The following is a 15,971-nucleotide window of genomic DNA, read 5'->3' as shown; positions in this document are numbered from 1 at the left end:
CACTTCCTTCAACCTTTCTAGTCTTTCCTCCCTGCCTTCCTTTGTCATCTTCCTCTCCCTCAGCCTGATAAGGGGAAGCACGGGCACACAAGGTAGGCCTACTGATGTCTGATAGCTGTATAGGCTTATCTGTAAAAGGCCTGCAAGAATTAAGGGATAAAAGAGGAGATTTTATTAAGAGGCATATTTCGGAGTCAAAAGGGAAGAGAAATGGATGATTGACATGTCTCAGAGAGAGAGAGAGAGAGAGAGAGAGAGAGAGAGAGAGAGAGAGAGAGAGAGAGTATTGAGGACATCAGAAGGGAAATATACAAGAGAGGAGAGAAAGTGTGAATAAATATTGGTCACGGAGGTGCAAATGGACAGACCGACAGATGGACAGATATACAGACAGACAGACAGACACACAAGGAATGGCAGATGTTGTACAAACCAAGAAATATATAACATGAGGTCGATTCAGTAAGTCAGTCAGTCTCTCTCTCTCTCTCTCTCTCTCTCTCTCTCTCTCTCTCTCTCTCTCTCTCTCTCTCTCTCTCTCTCTCTCTCTCTCTTTACATTTATCCCTACGTTTTCATTCAACATCTTTTACAATTTTCTCCCTCAGGATTTTTTTCTTTCTTATTTAACTTTCTTCCTTCTTCTTTTATTCTCTCTCTCTCTCTCTCTCTCTCTCTCTCTCTCTCTCTCTCTCTCTCTCTCTCTCTCTCTCTCTCTCTCTCTCTCTCTCTCTCTCTCTCTCTCTCTCTCTCTCTCTCTCTCTCTAACTGCATTGGACCTTGGTACCCAGAGCGGGGCCAGAGGAGGTCGGGAGAGTAAATCTTGTTACTGCCAAGACTCCTGCAGTGGGGAGAGGCAACTGGAGAGGTTCTGAGAAGTCCACCAGGCCCTCTCTCTCTCTCTCTCTCTCTCTCTCTCTAGGCATGGCGGAAGAGTCTATTCTGAGAGTTATTTATTACTGTCGTGCGTGTAGATGATTAAAGGAGGATTTCCATTTTCTTTAAACTTCTTTAACGTTTCCCATTTTTGTTATTTATATTGTTAGTTTATTAATTAGGATATAGTATTCTATCTGGCTTCCCACCAACCCCCACCCCACTCTCTCTCTCTCTCTCTCTCTCTCTCTCTCTCTCTTTGGTCCCCGTCGCGGTCCAAACACAAGACTGATCTGCATTCCAGCACCTCGCCGTCCATGCAAACCAAGACGCCGATTATACCTGGCATGGATGCGCGATACATAATTCATTCTTCACATTTATTCATGGCACCTTAATGGAACACGTTGTGGCGCTTCTTATCCTTTACTTAATCCTGCATATCCCCCCCCCTCTCTCTCTCTCTCTCTCTCTCTCTCTCTCTCTCTGGATACTCTTCATCGTTCATCTTCTTGTCATACACATCGTCCTCCTCCTCCTCCTCCTCCTCCTCCTCCTCCTCCTCCTCCTCCTTCTCCTCCTCCTCCTCCTCGTATACATTGGGCCTCATCAAAGGGGTGGATGCCTTCTTTGTTTACGTTGTTACGGGTCAGTGGGATGTAAAGTTCCTGCTTCTCATACCCTCATGGGACCAAGAATTAGGTGGCGCATCAACTTGCTCTCTCTTGTTGTCTCGTGTGTCTCGGTGATGGTGTGAGGCTATATCAAATTGTTGTTACTACTACTACTACTACTACTATTACTACTACTACTACTACTACTACTACTACTACTACTACTATTATTATTATTATTATTATTATTATTATTATTATTATTGTTATTATTATCAAAGAAAATATTGACATTTATTATATAGTTTGCTTTATATTGTTACAGTAATTCTAACTTTGTGTCTCGGTCAGTGTAACTCCGTGGCCTAGCAATGGACAGCCTGAGGCCGCCCCTCCCTCCACCCTCTCCTTCCCCTCCTCCACTTCCACCACTAGCGTCTCTCGCCTTTACTTTTACATTCAAGTCATCGGTGATCCTCGTCCCCACATAACCGGCGGCCTCCCTCATTACCATAATCTAATAGAAGTTCTGTCGAGTTGTATTTCAACACACTTGTGTCTGCTAATTAGTTAGCAAGACCCAACCTACGAGATCTTATACCCATGGATGCTGACTGGTGGAAGACAACCTTCCGCCGCCCCGACAGGAGGTCCGTTTTAGTCTGACAACGTACCCGCCTCCGGTGACATTATTCCTGGCTTTGTCCACGCCACAAAAGGCGTCTCCCAGAGCCGCAGTGCGGACACAATGGTCGCCAAGCGGCGGCCACTCCTACCCTATTGTTCTTCATTTGTCATTTGTTTTCCGATGAGCCTCAATATGGCACGCGGCTCAGGCGGCAACTAACGTCGGCGGCGACGTCTGAGATCCTTGTCCCTCTATGGGACGCGGCGACGACCTGACGGGCGCCCCTGTGAGATCTCTTTTCAGGTACACTGTATCGGGAGCATCTAAGGCTAAGGGTGGGCGTCGCCGGGCATTTCTTTCCACACAAGGGACTTCATTGCTTCTCTTCTTTCTTCCTTACAGAGCGTCCTGAGGGAGCTGTCTAGCCAGATGTGGTCTGCTACGGGCGGCCGAGCGTCGATAAGACAAGTGACGGTGGCGCTGCCGCGTGTCTGGAGGACAGACGCCCTCGGCTGCTCCCTCAAGAATCTCCTCCCGGCCTCCTCGGCACCCGAGGAAGGCCACATCCGTATCACAACTTCCCATCCAGTCTTCGGTGACAGACCCTGGACGCAACAGACGCAGGGCTGCGGCCGCCAAGGGGACTTTATCCAGATGGGCGGGGATCTCCTGAGGGCGGCCAGCAATGACTCTTACGCCCACTCGGCACGTCTGCTGCTCGCTGAGTGGGCCAAGTTCCGGTGGGGTGTGTTCGACGAGCGCGGCCACGCCAACGACCCGCTTTACCCGCCCACCTTCCGCGACCCCAACACCCACCAGTTCGCCGCCACCAGCTGCTCCGACGGCGTGGTGAAGGGCGACACCTGCGACCCGTCCCAGCCCGGGTGCACCTTCTCGCCGCAGCCCTACAGCAACAACCATCTCAGCTCCTCGCTCCTTTCCTTCCCGGAGCTCCCCACCGTGAGTTTCATTATTGGCTTATATAAAGAAAGTTTGGCAAAGAGCTTCCGGGCAGGGTAAAAAGGTTCCGTGACTACCACTCGGGACAGAATGTGCAAAAAGTTTCAAATTCTTCCCCTCAAGGCCCGCATTCAAGGGAGAGGGAAGAAAAGCAGGAAAAGTTTGGAAAGAAGAGGGGAAAGAAGGAAAAACAGACACCGTGACTTCCTTCCCTGTCTAAACATGGAGAAATACCAGTATCAACATTTTCTATCTTATATTCCGAGCCTCAGTATCTTAATGTGAAACTATCAGCTGGTAAAAGCCTACTCACACTAACCTTACATCTGCTGTAGTAATCTTCCGTTCTGTAACCTAAGCATTCACTTTTTAATTATTGGAGAGGAAGCATTAGGCCAACATATCAATCTCTGTGTTGTCTAAAATGCCTTTCTTCCCCAACTCATATATCTTCGTCCTCCCTTGTCCTTATTCAATACTCACGGCAGCCCAAGTCCCTCCCAGCCCCACCCATCTGGCTCCTCTCCTCTTATCCCCTCCTCATCATCGTCCCTCCCCCCCTTCATCATCCCGCCGCGGAACATATCAATACCGTCGTCTCGTTCCATGAGTGAATAAGCACTAATGAAGGGCAGCCAAGCGAGGCTCAATTAATTCACGTCACCAGAGACGCTGACACAAGCGCTCGCCAGACAGTCTATCCGACGAAGACCGACTGTTGGTCATTATAACCTCTCATTCCGACCAACTGAGGGATTAAGACGAGAATTCCTCTATTTTTTTCCTACTCTCTCTCTCTCTCTCTCTCTCTCTCCTCTCTCCCTCTCTCCTCTCTCTCTCTCTCTCTCTCCCTCTCTCTCTCTCTCTCTCTCTCATCTCTCTCTCTCTAATGATCGTATCAGTGTTCTTCATTCAGCATGACTCACTATTTCACGTCAGATTGCAGGATAAAAAGATGTAAAAGTGTTCCGTAAAATGAAGCGATTTGTTTAATCTTTTTTTTTTTTTTCTCCTTCTCTCTCTCGCCTCCACTCTTTCTTTTCATGTGTTAAAGAGCGCCACTATTTTGGCCCCATCTCTCTTCTGCCCCTTGCGACTTGAAGTGTTATTTCCTCACACAGATTTCGTCTATTCTGTATATGACAAGACGCACAACCGCATCGCGCCCACCAAGCACAACGCCCAGTGCGGGGGGCGCTCCGCCTGGGAGATCATCCAGCAGACCAGTGACTTCGCCGGCGGGAGGTGAGAGCAGGAGGTGTTTCGGGTTCTTGTAGCTGTTGGTTCTTTATTACTTGCTGCAATACAGATGTTTCGCTTACTTGAACATTTTATAGTTACGTTTCCTCGCTGTTAAGTCAACTTCAGAGATGGCAGTAGTGGATGAGTTTCTTTGTAAATGTTATGGTATTAGAGCCAATCATCGCTGCCTTGGTTTAACATTGCCTCCCGTCCTCCCTCACCAGGAATCCAGTCAGCAATGGGAGCCGCGGCCTGGAGCCCATCCTGAGGTTCGTGCAGCAGGCCAACCCGCGCTTTGTGTTGGTCATCGAGGACACCGCCACCATGAACCTGCAGGTAAGATTTCGTTATTCCTCGCCTCGCTTTCACCACTGCCATAAGACGGCATGAATGTGTGTTTTAACCCTTGTGTTGTGTTCCACAGCGGCGGTGGGAGTTTCTCAGGAAGGCGATGCGCCGTGTGGTGGTGTACGACGTTCCAGACGGGGCACACATCGGCGTGGTCACCTTCCGCTCAGTGGCCAGCACCGTGGCGCCGCTCACTTACATCGAGAGTGAAGACTCTGACATGAGACAGCGGGTGGGATCCTCCCTCCCCCGCAACCCGTCCACAGTGCCCGAGAGCCAGAAATGTCTCCTGTGCGGCCTGCAGGAGGCGGTGCGCGTACTGGATGAGGACAACAAGGGTGCCAACGGTGCCACGATTATCCTCGTCACCACGGGTTCGGGCCCCGCGCCACGCCGGGAAGTGGACGAGATGATTACTTTAGCAGCGCAGCGGAACTTGAGGATCGAGGTTGTGCTGTACCCTCTAACGGAGCGACGCGGTGCCGCCCTCGGCATCCCATGGTCTGGAGCCCCTCGTGGAGGCGACGCACGGCACGCTCCACACGGTAATGGACGAGGGCGTTGGCAACGACTCAAAGGTGAAGATGATGGTGGCCCTGATGGACGCCTTGCTGGCCGCTGTGCAGCGTAACGCCCCGCCATCTTCAAGCTCCACGGTGCTTGTCCACAGCGCAGACTACCCCGGCGGCATTGCTTCCATGTCTGACGGCTCTTTCGCCCTGGACTCTTCGCTGGGACCCGACGCTCGTTTTTCCGTCTATTACTACGACCTCAACCATGTGGGTAACATTATTCAGCTGACGGCGCCCTCAGGCCACATGATCGCCTCAGTCAATGTGCAGGAAGAGGATGGTGATGTGAACATGATCTTCGTCAACTTGGAGAAGGCTGAGGTGAGTGTGGGCTTCCAGGCGCGGTAAGTCAAAAGCCTGTCGAGATTTGAAAGTAATCACTGCATTACTGTTGAGTTGTTCAGGAATAATGGCTAACAAGGTTAATTTTTGTGAGCAGCGTGGTTTGTGGGCGTACAGCGTGGAGAACCGTGCTGACTCCCACCAGGGGCTGTACGTGCAGGTCACCGCCAAGCGTAACTCCTCCTCGGGCCTCAACGTGCGCCTCTGGACCAGCTCAGGCTCGCGCACTATCAATTCCTCGGACCCATCCTCGCCCGTGAGGCTGTACGCTGAGGTGAAGATGGGCGTGGCGCCGGTCATGAAGGCCCGCGTGGTGGCCAAGCTGCAGCGCCTCGGCACCAACACCACAGGCAGCAACTACCGACCCATCTACCTCGACCTTTGGGACAACGGCATTGGTGGTGAGTGGCAGGTTTTCTCTTTACTGCAGGCTTTACGTGGAGGTGTGAGAGAAGTGTATGTGTGTGTGTGTGTGTGTGTGTGTGTGTGTGTGTGTGTGTGTGTGTGTGTGTGTGTGTGTGTGTGTGTGTGTGTGTGTGTGTGTGCTGTTGTGCGTTGGGTGACAGGATGTTTGTTGTGTCGCTCACCAGACCCGGACATCACCCGTGGCGATGGCATCTACTCCCGCTACCTGCCTCCGCTCCAGGGCAACCCGGGTCGCTACCTGCTGACAGCCGACGTGGACTACAACAGCGGCCTGGCGGTAGTGGCTAAGGGGCCGCCGACCCGCCATCACAAGGTGCCCGCCTCACACCTGCCGCACTACTACCAGCACGGCTACGACACCTGGAGCAGCGACCAGACGTGCTGCGGCTACAGCTTGTCTCATGTACACACTCGCCGCGCCGCGCCTTTCCTGCGGCACGTGACGTGGGGGGTGCTGGAGGTGGTGTCTCCCTCACCCTCTCGCGACGTGACGCCGCCCTCTCGCATCCTCGACCTACGCGTCGAGGTCAACGACACAGTGCACGAGATTACACTGCGCTGGACCGCCCCTGGGGATGACTGGGACGTGGACCGTTCTCACCACTACGAGGCGGTGGTGGCTCCCCTGTGGCGCGAGGCGAGAGCTTTCCAAGGGGATCACCTGACGGGCCTACCGAAGCCACTGCCCGCAGGCGCGCTGCACACCACTAACCTGCACTTCGTCAGATATGAGGAGGTGAGTGCCGCGCCTCACCTGTGTGGGCCGCAGGTGCTGCTTTATATTCTTTGCTCTTCCTTGACGTCAAGTTTCGCGTATCACCGCCTTGCTGATACTTGCTATTTGCCAGATGAGTGAGCATGCATATATGAATAGTATTATCTTCTATACACAGCTAGTTCGAACTTTCCAGCATCTACAATGGCAAGTACTAACAGGGACATAATTTCCTCATCCACTCATACTTGAATTTCATTTTCTGCATTCAGTTTTGTCTTATTTATAACGACGGCAGTTTGAATCGGAATATTAAATTTTAAGTTCAGCTCATTCAGGATATATTTCCTTGCCTGTCTGTTATGCTTTAGAGAGATTGCTGAAAATATAAGAATTCCAGCTTTCAGGCAAACCATTTCACACACACAGTATTTTTGCTTAATACTGTAAAGTAAATCTAATCTGTCTTTGAATCTCGCTGTTGTACTCATGTGGGAAAGGCCTTTCAGAGAGACCGGCGCAGCCTCAGTGTCATTACTAAGGCGCGTGAGTAGTTTTAGCTAGAAAAGTGTGTCAGTAGTTTAGGGAAGGTGTGCTGAGCGGCAGAAAATAATTGGTCTTGTCCTCGGTGGGCAACAGCTCTGGTACATCAGTCTACGGGCGGTGGACGAGGCAGGAAATGTGGGCGGTGTTGGGAACATCGCAGCCCTTTGGGTACCACGCCCTCCCACCACCTACGAGATCACCACCAGGACTCAGCCGGCTCTCACCACCTCGGGTAAGGTGTCGTCTACTGTTCATGCTGCTTTACTCTAATTTCACTTGGAAATGAGGTCTCGTCGACTAATTCCACTGATAGCATTCCAATGTCATTATCTTCACAAAGACGCATCCATATGCAAGACTCCCGACGAGGAGATGGCGAGGAGACTTGGCCCCGCAGCCCTGCTAATGAAGACTTTCTTCCTCCCTGCAGGCAACTACACCATGCCCTCGGAGCTCGGGTCTGGCAGGCCGGTGGGCATGGCGGACCTGCAGCTGGAGGATGTGGCAGTCATTCTGGGGAGCATTGGAGGCTTCCTGATAGTGGTGGCGGTGCTCGCCTCCTACTGTTACTGCCACACCACCAGGCGGAGGAAGCAGCAGCGTGAAAAGGACGCCGAAAAGGTGCAGGGGAATGGCAGCAGCGGCGGTAATGTGCTGGTGAAGTCCGGGTCGCTGTGTGGCGATGAGCGCGGCGGCGGCAGCCACGAGTCCCTGGACAGCGTGGTGAAGGACGCGCCCGAGACGGCCAGGGACGGCCGCCCGCTCTCTCCCGTCCAGTCATGGGGAGCCACCACCCTCCTACAGGAACACGAGCGTCGACTGTCCATCCACAGCGGGGCCCCCGATGAGAATCAAGTGACCTACCAGGTGGACGGCGCCCCCCTCCATGCCCCCTTTCCTGACGTGACGGTGACAGACTACCGCCCGGTGCCTACAGGCAGTGAGCCCCCAGTCTACCTGCCGTGCCCTCACGAAGAGAACCCCTGCTCCTGCACCGCCCCAGGCCCGGACTACACCAGCTACGCCGCCGCCTGGGACGACCCGCTCACCGGCCACCTGCTGGCCCGCGCCCGCCCTGCCGCCCCTGCCGGGCCCACCGGCCCAGCCGCCACCGGCCCCATGCAGGCGATGCCGCAGCAGGCGGACCGCAAGCGCCGGAACGTGACCCAGGTGTAATTGTCCTCGGGCGGCGAGCAGTGCCAAGAGGCTGAGGCGTGTGGTGCTCCCTGCTCAATTCCTCCATACTGTACACTGTGAGGCGCACGTCCGCTGTGTGCCCTCTCTGTGCTGGTGCGTCGCTGGCTTCACACTCGCTGTTCTGAAAATAACACGCAAGACTCTTCCTCAAGTGAACATAACGACTGTGTTGAACGCTGCGTGGTGAGGCCGCGCGTGCCGCTGCGACTTCGGCCTCCCGTGACGAGGAGGCCGCTCCGGCAGTCTCGCCAGGAACTCTGGAGGATGAGTCCGATCAATCAGACTTTTTCTCGCCACAGCCGGTGAGTGACCTCGGCTCGGCGAGATGTGTGCGGGTCGGCGCGCTCCGCGGCTCCTGAGGTGGAGGCTCGACCCTCCCGAGCACCGTGATCTCACCTGCATTATCCTGTAACCGTTACTTCAGCTTTCCGACTGAATGCCGAGTGAATGAAACCATTTTATTTCGAGTGAAGTGTAAAGAGAACGAATGCGAGGGACCAAACTATAAACTATTCCGCTATGTTTCAACAACTTTACATATTATCTTTTTAATGATCGTCTTTTGTTTGACAGAACGCATATCATAGCTCATGTATCATAAACTAGCAACACTCCAAAAATAATGTAGAGGTTTAATGTTTAATGTGATACTTGTAAATAACTTGGTGTGACAAGCCTCTCTAGTATTCTTTATCTTTCAATTCATCTCATTTACTTCTCCTGATCTACCTACTCACATACAATTATAATTCTCGAAATAATAATATTAAAAAAACATCAATCTTTGCTTCCTTTTTTTTTTTTATCATCTACATTCTATTTTCTGCAACGCAACTTCCACTTTTCCTATTTTCCTTATCTTCTTCCATAATTTATCATCTTATTTTCGAGGTCTAACGTCCACGTCCACCACGGCGGTCAGCAAAGGAGAAAAAACAGGCCTCACCTTTCTCCTTCATCCCTTTCTCTTGTATCATCTCCTTTCTTCCTCACCTTTCCCTCTTTTACCGTTTGTTTTTGCCTCCCTGTTCAATTTCTTCCATTTATTTTAAGTTTTGTTTCCAGTATCTTTCCTTGCCTCTCTCCCTCACTCTCCATTTAATCTTTTTCGTATCTATCTTTGCACTTACCAACGCTATTCCTTTTACCTGGGTTATTTATTTCTTACTGCACGTGATTCGTCTCTTCACTGGATCTTTACGTTTCACCCTCTTTGCACTTTCTACGCTCTCTTTATTCTTACCCTCTCTCTCTCTCTGTCTTTCTCTCATTCTCTCTTATCTTTTATCATTACGTCCTTCTTCAGATTACAGCAAATACGCCTTTCTTTTTTTGCCACAGAGAACTTTATCCACCTCGACTCACACCTCTACAAACCTCTACGTCAAGGCAGTTACAGGGTGTTTATTGCAGCTTTTCAATGTTGTGGAAGCTTCATCTTATTCCAGCAGCGAACAGGTACTAAAATAATAACTACTCTACATATAAAACGTGCAACAACAATGAAAGTGAGGGATTTATACAGTGAGAAAATGTCAAGTCCCTTCTTCCCCTCCCTACACACACCTGTGGATTTAGTGCATAGGCTTAGCTAGGATTACTTAGTGTCCTGTTAATCCCGTGGAGATTAACAAAAAAAAGGCTGTATTTTAAATCGCTGGGTGTGAGTCTACTTGTCTCACTGAATTGGTGGATTTGTAATGGATTTTTTTTTTACTTTTTTTATTTTTTTAAGTGATTTTGAAAGAAGTGACCGATCGATCCAGCCTCATGTTTTATTATTGTTATTATTATTGTTATTATTATTATTATTATTATTATTATTATTATTATTATTATTATTATTATTATTGATCATACATATATTCAAGGCCTCCTAAATCCTTACTTTTTTTTATATACATATTTTAAACCTCTCCGGAGACATTCTGTTACACGTATAAGCACAATTTTGCAGACAGTAACGTTGTTGCTTTTATTAAGACAAATAATTTCAGTATTCTTTAGATATATAAGAGACAATTCCTGCACCTCCCCCCCCAAATCCCCTACAACACCCCCTGACCTCTGACCCCCTAACCTCTGATCCCCCTAACCCTTAATCTCCCACCATCTGTAGTGTTAATGTGTGATATAAAAAAAAAATGTTTGTTTCAGCGTTCGATGTGATTTTTCAGTGTGATTGAGAATTGTGCCGCGGTCTTGTGTTCCGACGGGGGCATTATAATATTTTCTTACTGTGAAACTTAAGGAACCAGAAATGTGTCATATACCATAGACGTTGTACTGTGTTTTGCACTAGTCATTAAAGATTGCCAAGTGAGTGTACATGAAACGCATATATTTCATTTAGTTCTCCCTTGAAAGTAGAAAGAAAAGAGAACAACATATATTTTCTGTATTCTGATATTTGTAGGAGCGATTTCAAACACACACACATACACACACACACACACACACACACACACACACACACACACACACCGTAAATTTACACTCTCTGTTCACTGAGAAAATCGACGTTTTCATGCTATCAAGGGAGCTGGACGAGTCTCACCTACCACCCTTCCCTTCCACGCCCTGCCCTTTTCTCTCCGACCAGTGGCGTGGAGTGGAAAGAGGTGTTGACGGGGGTGGTGGGGAGGGGAAGAAAGAGGGGGAGGGGGGACTGACCTGGCCACAGATGAATTTATCCTGTCAAATCCTGAGTTTATGTTTCGCTGTCGACTTGTATTCGGCTTGTGTCACGCGAGGATTAATTCTCTAATGTTCTGTCATCTTGATTTATTAATGTTTCTTTCTCTCTCTCTCTCTCTCTCTCTCTCTCTCTCTCTCTCTCTCTCTCTCTCTCTCTCTCTCTCTCTCTCTCTCTCTCTCTCTCTCTCTTGCGCCGTCCGGAGGTTTTAGCGATGATGATAAATAAAGGGATTTTACCAAACATACGATGAGATTCAGGATTAAGGATTAGCGGCCACATGGGATCACACACACACACACACACACACACACACACACACACACACACACACACACACACACACGCACACGCACACACAGAATCCCCCTTTCACCAGCACACACACAGTCACCCACATACACACTCACACACTCCCACACACACACACACACACACACACACACACACACACACAGAGGCACATATAAAGGCTGTCGTTTCCAGGTTCCAAGGTAGCGAGGTTGACCCGTAACCTCCTGCAGAGAGACCCGCTTGGCCTTACAATAGCTGGAGGGCGAGGGGGGAACAATACCTCAGCTGGGGGGACGCGGGGGACGCACGGGAGACCAGAGGGAGGAGAGGTGAGTAGTTGGAGCAGCAGAGGAAATGGAAATAAGAAAGAGAGAGAGAGAGAGAGAGAGAGAGAGAGAGAGAGAGAGAGAGAGAGAGAGAGAGAGAGAGAGAGAGAGAGAGAGAGAGAGAGAGAGAGAGAGAGAGTTCATTATACAGACACATGTGAAGGGAAGGACAGAGTAAGACTATAAAAAAGTTGCATAAGAATGAATCTGCAATCAGGAACAGAGGAAGAGGAAAGAAAAGGAGGAGGAAGAGGATATAAAAGGATGAAGAACATGCATATAAAGAAACCCAGCGGAATGAAGGAGACAAGGAAGTCAATGCCAGCGAAAGAAAAGGGTAGAAAGAAAAGAAGGAGAGTAGGGAGGGAGGTATAAGAAAGGGAGGGAGGGAGGAAGAGAAGGAAAGGACGATGACAAGGGGAATCTATGACAAAGAGGAGCCGTTTCCTTTCACACTTTTCCTTAGAAGGGGGACTGAAAATTCGGCCAAAACTCGAGCGGAAATGTACAAGTTTTATGTTTTAATGGTGCTCTTTTCGGCACGACGTTCTTCAGGGATATTCATTTACCCCCTTGTGTTCTCCCTCTCCCTCTCTCTCTCTCTCTCTCTCTCTCTCTCTCTCTCTCTCTCTCTCTCTCTCTCTCTCTCTCTCTCTCTCTCTTGCAGTTACAAGCCGTGTGAATTCGGAGGGAGAAAAAGAGATGGTTTTGATCATGAATGGAAGAGGAAGGAAGAGAGGAAGGAAAAGAGTGCCTTTCTCCACAGAGGAACGAAGGAGCCGGAGGAGAAAGAATATAACGGAGAAGCAATTGGAGGAGGAGGAGGAGGAGGAAGAAAAGCAGAAGCTGGAGCATACTGGAGGAGGAGGAGGAGGAAGTGGAGAAAGAACAAGAGGAAGAAGAAGAAGAATAATGAAGTGATGGAAGGAAGCATATATTCGTGGGTGGTGCTGGAGGCAAAAATTTACGCGCAAAAAGAAGAGGAAAAAATACATGAGAGAGAAAAAAGAAGAAGACAGAGAGAGAGAGAGAGAGAGAGAGAGAGAGAGAGAGAGAGAGAGAGAGAGAGAGAGAGAGAGAGAGAGAGAGAGAGAGAGAGAGAGAATATAAAGACAAAAAAAAAATTAACGAAGAAAGCAGAGCAAAATGCAACGTACGAAGAAAGAAACGGCAACATAAAACAAAAAGAGGAGGAAATAAAGGCGGAGGTGCAGGAGGAAGAGGAAGGAAAGACAACACAGGAGAGAAGAAAAGAGAAGAAAGGGAGAAGGTAATGGACTAGCGTGGGGATCAGACGAAGACAGGAAGACAGAGACAAGACGAGGGTGTTGAGATGAGGACGAGGCTGTGGGGAGGTAAAGAAAAGGCTCAAAGTCTCACTAGTTTCAGGGACTGTTTCGAACGTTACTGAACCTTGTTGATGCCGCTGACTTCGGTGCCGGAATATAAAAAAGGATTTACGAAGCGTTGGGGAATGAGATGGGGTTTTGAAAAGAGGGATGAGAGATGATGACACAGGGGAAAGAATGGAAAAAATGTGTGTTCTGACTTGTTATAAATTAATTCGTAAAACTAGAAATGCGATGAAAAATATTATGTTTTGTAAAATTTATGTCTTTTATAACCTGATGCTAGTGAGATTTTGTTATAGTCTCTCTCTCTCTCTCTCTCTCTCTCTCTCTCTCTCTCTCTCTCTCTCTCTCTCTCTCTCTCTCTCTCGTCACACTCATATCCGTCACCATACATTTTTGTTGTTATTTTGTTCTGTTTTAGCGCTTTTTGTTTTATGTAAATGCAAGTTGAACAAGGCTTTGCTTTTTCTACTGCCTTTGTAACATGATAAATATAACTTTGTCTGTCTGTCTATGTACCGTCTCTCTCTCTCTCTCTCTCTCTCTCTCTCTCTCTCTCTCTCTCTCTCTCTCCCCCCCAAAAAAAAAACAAATAAATACATAAATAAACGGTAGAGTGCTCGAAATACCAAACCAGAAAGGTGCAATACTCCAAATACCAAACAAAAAGGGCAACAATGCAACAAATAGCAGAACACACGCGCTCTTTACTCGCCTCAATAACCAACACCAAATCGTCGTCTGGAACGTGTATTTACCGGGCTCCATAATGGCTATGGTAATTAGCGAATGCGATAGACCATTTATCCCTGAGCACTAATGGACACACGAAACACACCTGACCCCCAGCCTCCCATATTGCTCCATTACGGGGATAATTACTCAAGCTGTATACCTGTCGCACACCTGTTCTGACCGCGCCACCTACACGCACCTCTCGGATACAGACACACACGCATATAGTCGGTCATGCACGCGTTTATGCACACGCACACGTATTACATAAATTGCTCACCTGTAATCAGAAGTAATAAAGAACGATGGAATTATTTGCTTCGCTCATACGTCAAGGCAAGGTGCGATCAATATCCCTTCGAGACCCACAGGTGACCATTGAACGCTGGAATGTCATAGCCGGTTAATAGATCAACATTTCCATCTTGCCTTTGTCCTAAATGTCTCGGGAATAACAAAGAAATCCGCTTCGCAGTATAGATTCCTCTGTGAATAATAAAAGCAAAGGACTAAGTTAGAAAGAATGCGTGAAAATTAACGCCTATAAAACTTTTCGCATCAATGCATCTTTTTTTTTTCACCTTTTATGGCAAAATTATAAGGTATTTCCCAAAGAGGTCCACGGAGCACGCTGGATAAATAGGAGGCCATATAAGAAGCGGAAACAGATGCCTTACAACGCCCCCAAATCGCTACCCTCCGCGCCCCCCAAGGGAGTGACGTTCGAAACTCCAGACTTGCAGGAAACACACACACGCACGCCAGAAAAATCCCTCGAAGTTGCGGTTGAAAGCCTCCGAACACGTGCAGAAGAGGTGGCGCAAAACACTAGACCAAGCCAGTTACGTTACGCCTTGACAGAGACAGAGAAAAAAAAAAAATAGAGACGCGGCTCATCCGGAGACTGCGGGGACCACGACCTCGAGTGTTTGTCAGCAGCTCGCCAGATTCCTACGCGGGTTCGGTCCAATCACGGGGAACAGAGGGAAGAGGGTAGAGGCGCATTATTGACGACAGCCGCTCATCAATAGAGCCACCCATAAGACCTTGCGGGTACTCAGAAGGGAAATGAGCCTCTGATTATTCGCGCATGAGCAGAATCGAATCCTTAGGCGACTTAGTGTTCTTCTCCCTCCTTCCTTCCTCTTAGCGATACCTCCAATCTCTCGCTACGCCTCTCCTTCCCCCTGTGGCGCCGGGCCCTTGTTCTCAGCCCATTCCTTCACTCAGACGTGTGAGGGTGGGACGCTGCGGGAGCACTGTGGCGTGGGTGGGTGTATGGAGAGGGAAAGAGGGAGACCAAAGCAGCACTGGGAATTGTGGGGATGTTTTGTTTGTACGCCCTCAGGCCCCGCTAGTCCGAAACACAACGCGAAGGGGGGGTTGGTGTTGCCAGAGGGAAAAAAGAATGCAAGCGACAGCACATGGGGGAAAACAATGTTAAAGTGAAGGTAACACTCACTGTTGACCGTCGTACATTGCACGGCATAGCTCTCCGCCTCGCCCGAACACCTGCGTGAGGTAGAAAAAGAGGGTTAGCTTCAAGTATGGTACGTTGTGCAATGAAAAGAGCTGTTTCTGTGTTTGGTTTTTAAGTGCATCCTAATTATGATAACTTCCTTACTATATGAAAAGAAAACGTCTTTGTTCTCTAACTCATATGTGTGCTTCGTTATTCAAGTATTGTAACCTCAATATAGAATGTTTATTAGAGAAACTACAATTTTCAGCTAGTATTTGGTATGTAAATTTCAACTTTCCTTCCCTTAGTATACGCTCTATGTGTCCCCCTCACTGTATTTTTTTTTCTTTTCACTCATTACTGTGAATCATGTCATTTTTACACCTGTCACGACCTGCCTCACAAGTTACCTCATTCCCTATTTCTATTTCCTCTTTAATTAGTTACCCCCCTCCTCCAATCTCATTATGTCATACCCTTTCTTCATTTTCCCCTTTGTTACCTGTCCCTCCCTCCCTCCCTTCGTGATTACCTGGGTGTGGAGTAAATTGCACATAATTAAGTGCCTCTTATGACTTTTTTTAATTGCATTGCTCTGAAGGACGGACATCTAGCGACCATCATCTCTCCTTCTAATAAATT

At 48.7% G+C, this 15,971-nt stretch overlaps 2 protein-coding genes across 2 annotated transcripts; both read left to right on the top strand.

The window, feature by feature from the left end:
- The first annotated feature begins 1,889 nt into the window (after positions 1 to 1,889).
- Positions 1,890 to 3,340, top strand: LOC135090998 (calcium-activated chloride channel regulator 1-like). The gene is made up of 2 exons (XM_063988277.1): positions 1,890 to 2,420; positions 2,520 to 3,340. The coding sequence occupies exon 2, from the start codon at positions 2,547 to 2,549 to the stop codon at positions 3,135 to 3,137; it is 591 nt and encodes a 196-aa protein (XP_063844347.1). The 5' UTR covers positions 1,890 to 2,420; positions 2,520 to 2,546; the 3' UTR covers positions 3,138 to 3,340.
- A 716-nt stretch (positions 3,341 to 4,056) lies between these two features.
- LOC135090997 (calcium-activated chloride channel regulator 4-like) lies at positions 4,057 to 9,269 on the top strand (the record flags this gene model as incomplete). Its single annotated transcript, XM_063988276.1, is given in 8 exon segments — positions 4,057 to 4,322; positions 4,544 to 4,655; positions 4,744 to 5,153; positions 5,155 to 5,560; positions 5,679 to 5,982; positions 6,172 to 6,743; positions 7,362 to 7,500; positions 7,699 to 9,269. Coding segments are annotated over 8 exon segments (2,955 nt in total), but the record flags the coding sequence as incomplete, so codon positions are not given.
- Positions 9,270 to 15,971: the final 6,702 nt, after the last annotated feature.

Source organism: Scylla paramamosain, chromosome 36 (assembly GCF_035594125.1).
Source record: "Scylla paramamosain isolate STU-SP2022 chromosome 36, ASM3559412v1, whole genome shotgun sequence".
NCBI lineage: Eukaryota > Metazoa > Arthropoda > Malacostraca > Decapoda > Portunidae > Scylla > Scylla paramamosain.
Note: the sequence above shows the minus strand (reverse complement) of the source record. Positions and strands in the feature narration are given on the sequence as shown.

What these genes read in the sequence shown, in the direction of transcription:
- LOC135090998 (XM_063988277.1), top strand. Translation starts at nt 2,547, where the DNA reads ATGTGGTCTGCTACGGGCGGCCGAGCGTCGATAAGACAAGTGACGGTG.